The sequence below is a fragment of the Montipora foliosa genome, chromosome 14 (genome assembly GCF_036669935.1).
Source record: "Montipora foliosa isolate CH-2021 chromosome 14, ASM3666993v2, whole genome shotgun sequence".
In the NCBI taxonomy this organism is placed as follows: domain Eukaryota; kingdom Metazoa; phylum Cnidaria; class Anthozoa; order Scleractinia; family Acroporidae; genus Montipora; species Montipora foliosa.
This window is the reverse complement of record NC_090882.1, coordinates 17,450,593-17,455,592: the sequence shown is the minus strand read 5'-3', so window position 1 is coordinate 17,455,592 and position 5,000 is coordinate 17,450,593. Positions and strand designations below refer to the sequence as shown.

The window sequence follows — 5,000 nt, the reverse complement described above, 5'->3', positions numbered from 1 at the left end:
GCTGTTATTCATCGTGGTGAAGTACAATAATAATAATAATAATAATAATAATAATAAAGTATTCTCATTTGTCTCACGATGTAGTCACTTGTGATGTAGATCACGATGTTTCGACTGCATACTGCTAGTCTTCATCAGGCAATGAGGTCAACTAGTTGTTGTAATTTGTGATCTCGGTAACGCCAGTGTCTCATAAGCACACCAATGAAAGGCAACATTATGGTTTAGTACCTACTGCCTCAAACACTTCACTTTTGAAAGACTTAGTGCAAAATGTTGACATTTCAGTGGTTTAATTTATTTTGTAGGCCACTTCTCGCTGGCGTGAAAGGGGAGGAGGTCGTGGTGGGAGACGGAGATATGATATAACAGAATTTGTCACAGGAGGTCGAGGAGGAAGCAGAGCACCAAGAGGAAGAATGAGAATGGATGATGAGGAGTTTCAGCAAAATGATAGAAACAAGGAAAATTATGCTCCAGATCAAAGAATGAGGAACAACAATGCAGAGCAGAGAAGGAGAAGGAGAGAGGAAGATACAGAAGGAGGAGAAAGAGGAAGGCAAAGATTTGGAAGGCAAGAACGAGAAAGATGGCAAGAGAGGGAAGATGATGGTGGCCAAAGAGATCGTGGTAGGAGAAGGAATGAAAGAAGAGATTGGGGTGATCAAGTGGAGAATTTTGACAATGAAGTGAAGGAACGAAATGAGAGGAATAGAAGACGGCAAAGGACTTATGAGGAAAGGGAGTATAATAATTATGAGGAAAACCAAGGACATGAGCGAAATAGAAATAGAAATGACGATGACAGAAGGGAACGAAATGTCAGAAGACAAGATGATGATAATAGAGCCAGAAGGAGGGATTTTGGTGATAACAGAGAAGACAGAGAGCCAAGGAGAAGAGATGATGGAAGAACGAGGGGGGAATGGGGGAATAATAATGATGCTAAAGGCCAAAGATTTGGGGATAGAAAAAGGGAAGAGCGAAAAGACAGAAGGAGGGATGACGAAAATAGAGGACAAAATTCCAGTGGAGGATTTGGTGAACCATGGAGAGAAAGGTATGGAAGTAGGAAAACAATTATTAGTGTGGCACTTAAAGATTTTACTGCAGACAGAGTCTCTTTCATGCTGGATGATTTTACTTATCATTGAAGACCACCTTGCAATAATAGGGTACAATAAATGACAGATGCGATACTTACAGGATATTTGCCTTGGTGAGCCATTATTCTGTTAAATACACGAATGAAGACTGATGTGATGCAAATGCTGAAATACATTTTTTTGCCACCCCTTATTATTAAAATTTGTTCCTCTTAATGCATTGACACCTAAAATGCCTTAGGAGAACCCCAGTTGACGAGTTAAATCGTCTGGCCTTAGACATCTGGAGTAAAATCTGTTAAGTCTCACTTCCAATAAAGTCAGTGGGTTAGTAGTTAACTTTTTCAGGGAATATAGCAGAGTAATCAGTAAGCAGGTACATGGATTCCATAAAATTTAAACATTATTGAGCTTTGTGTGTTGAATGCATTTCAAATGCCCTTTGCCATTCCCTGCATATCATATGTGTGATAAGTTCGCATTCCAAAGTTTGAAGAGAACACAAACACACATTGGTAAGTTTCTTCTCTTATTGTTTTAATACCCCGCCAAACAATTTGTATCCAGGATAGTTTAGCCACATCCTACACGGCAAATTGGTTAGAAGAATGACTGGGAACTTTCAGTGTTGATAGGTTGTTTAATACCATTTTAACTGGTATTGTGGCCTTCTCTATCCTTAGTCAACGTATTTATGCAGAGTATGGATGGAATGTTGTGAAGAGTAGAATTTTGGGATGAACATAACGTAATGCATAATATTAATCTCGGGAATGGAAGTGACATCATAAAATGGGACTGCTAAACAACTGCTGACAAACTGCAGTTGCTCTGCATCATCATTGATCAGCAGTTGTGTTCAGCAAATTGTGCCATGTGTACTGTGACAGTAATGCTTTTTCACCATTTAGTCAGTAAAATTGACTTATTCACCATCATTGCACGGTTTTTTTTCTATTAAGAAATGATGCAAGAGAACCAAGGGCACAACGAAATCAAAGAAATTGGGAGGAGAGGGTGGATGAAGAGACGTCTTCAGCATCTGCTGAGACACTAACAAAAACATCCCCCAGTGGCACTACCCACAGTTACAGTAAAATTAGGGGAAGGGGTAGGGGAAGAGGACAGATTCAGGAACTTAAGAAATCAAGGAAGAATGCTGCTGATTTTACGCGAGAGAGGGAAGAGGCACGGAAGAGAGAGGAAGAGGAGAAGCAAAGAAAAGCAGAAGAACAACAATATGAAGGTAAGTACATCTTAGGAAACTGAATGTAACTGAGAGGTAACTGTTTTTTAAGCTGTGCAAGGGGAATTTTCAGTGTTCCAACTACACTACAACGAGCTTTGAGTGAAAGTTTATTTAGGGTAAGACAACCCTACTATTATGATAACTAAAGTTAACCAAATGGTCTGGATAGCACAAGTGTTACTAATATTTTAAAAAATACAACCACACTTTTGAATTTACGGAACATGTTTCGATGTTTCAAACATCATCTTCAGCCATTGTAAGTGTAACATTAAAATTTTTACAAGATAATTCGTATATATATATATATATACCGGTATATAAAATGAAATGACGTGATAAATTGATAATCAGCTAAAAGTGCTCAATGGTTTACCAGAGCTTTGAATAGATACGTAGACTTGAACAAGGTCAAAAACATTTATTTGCTACTCCGAGTTTCATGCTTCTCACAAAGCAATCATCAGGCAACTGCCAAAAAGAAGGAATACATGGTGTTTTACAGTGATTTTGAAAAAAACGGTAGCAGTTCACCATAGGCTGGGGTACATAGCAACGGTTAAACAATAAAAACTGTTTCCAATGAGCTGCTAAAAATAAGCCTTAAATAATTACGCTATTAAGAAGGAATTTCTTTGCATGTCTGCAACTTGTTACAAGCTCATTTCTGTTGTTAAGGGTCGCCAAATCTGGTCTACAAATTATATAGTATTTCTCCCACAGACATAAATTACACTTCTTCGTTACATTTGAATAGGATCTCGCATGCCTAACAATCCGCCATTTAATGTGATAGTCGACTTTCTTGTCTTCCAAACCCCATACGTATTTACTAAGTTCAGTGGAATTTCTGTAGCGTTCATTTCTAAAGGAACATGTGTGGTTTCTATAACGTGATTTGAATGATGTGTCGCAAAGACCGATGTAGGTTTGCTTTGACTGAGATGTTGTGACCTCTGCTTGGTAGATGATATTCCGCACGTTGCAGTTTCCGTCTAGAGGGCAGGATCTTTTGTCACGGCAGTTGCAAGTGTTGGTAGTTTGAGCGGGTGGATTTGATGACTTGTTAATGACGGCTTTATTTTGGTTGGAGATAATTGTTTTTACATTGCTCATGCAGCTATAACTAATTTTGAGAGTGTTCCGGTTGAAAATTCTGTGCAAAGGGTGTGATTTTGGGAAGTGCTTGCCGATTAAGGTGAGGAAACACTTTCCAACTTTTGTTTTGACGTTTTGGCTGTATGGAGGATTGAACCAGGTGATGTTTCTAGGCCTATTCTTGCGGTGTTTGGTTTCTGGAGTTGTTTTTCTGTAGGTTAGATTATATATGTAGCCGCTCTTGTTGAGTGCATCTTGGTAGGTTTCTTTCGCTTTATCAAATGATTCCTTGTCGGAAGAAATTTCTGAGAGGCGCTTGTTTATGGATTCCGGTATGTTCTTTAGGATGGATGGGGGGTGATTAGATTTCTTGTGAACGTAGAGTGGGATGTTTCCTTCTTTTGTGTAGGGATAGTGCTTTCCAGATTGGAGGTCAAGGGTGACGTCTAAGAAATTTACTTTAGTGGTGTTTGCTTCGACTGTGATCTTCGGTAAATTCAAAAGTGTAGTTGTACTTTTTAAAATATAACTAAAGTTAAATAATTATAATCTCATAGAAGTTGTGCTACGCCAGATACGAAAAACCACTAAAAAGCCATCCTTTAGACGTGGCCAAAAAACATGTGGAAACATATTCCTTGTCTAATGCCGCAGCACAAAATCCCGAGGAAAGGGTGAAAATAACTAAAAGCAGCACATAATAATAAAGTAAACAGACAGCGAGACTGACTGACCTAGAATGACCTGAAGTCTCCGCCAAAACTGTTAAATACCCTAAACTAGTCCTGTGACACCCACGAGTCTCTCCATTTGTGGAGACAGAACATCAATTTCTGACTAATTCATTCAGTCATTCAATCATCAGAAATTACATTAGTTGATGCAATCCTCTACAGTTCCCATGCAATTTAATGAATCATGTATACCGTACTGAGTGACACAGCATGGCTGAGTAACATATAAAATTATGTGGATTGCCAGCCTAAGCAAGATGTTATTAGCTAGGGACCAACAGTCACCCTGGGCCCGGTTGTTCAAAAGCCGATTAACACTAATCCGAGATTAAAAATTAACCAAAAAGTTTATTTCTCTACTCCCAAATGCTGTTCGACGCTGATATTCGGATAAAATTTACATTAGTAGATGTCGATCTTGAAAAACAAAAATAAGCAAAAGAAACTTTAACCAAAAAGTTGAAAACATGAAACAAAAGTTTACGCTAATCCTGGATTAAGTTAATCGGCTTTCGAACAACCGGGCCCTGGAGATCAGATCCCAGTGCTCAGACTGACACAGTCGTTTATATGCATTGCACTATGTTCATATGCGCAGATGCAGAAGAAGAAGAAGAAGAGAACGCTTTGGTGGAGGCAGAGTACGATGCTGGTGTTGTTCATTTTGTGGAGCAACAAGAACAAGATGAGGTTGAGGAATATGACGAAGAAGAAGGGCAGGAGGTGATACAAAAAAATTCAAAACAATGTTGAAGGTGTTTGTACTCTAAAGGTTTCTCTTACTAATGCAAGGCTGCTCTCTAAGAAAATTTT

At 38.7% G+C, this 5,000-nt stretch overlaps 1 protein-coding gene across 1 annotated transcript in view; it reads left to right on the top strand.

Moving 5' to 3' along the window:
• Positions 1–5,000, top strand: part of LOC137985223 (peptidyl-prolyl cis-trans isomerase G-like) — a 25,614-nt gene that overhangs the window by 4,291 nt on the left and 16,323 nt on the right. Inside the window, exons 7-9 of the mRNA XM_068832766.1 lie at positions 309–1,060; positions 2,069–2,352; positions 4,786–4,910. Of these exons, the coding sequence (XP_068688867.1) occupies positions 309–1,060; positions 2,069–2,352; positions 4,786–4,910 (1,161 nt within the window). The remainder of the gene's footprint in view (positions 1–308; positions 1,061–2,068; positions 2,353–4,785; positions 4,911–5,000) is intronic.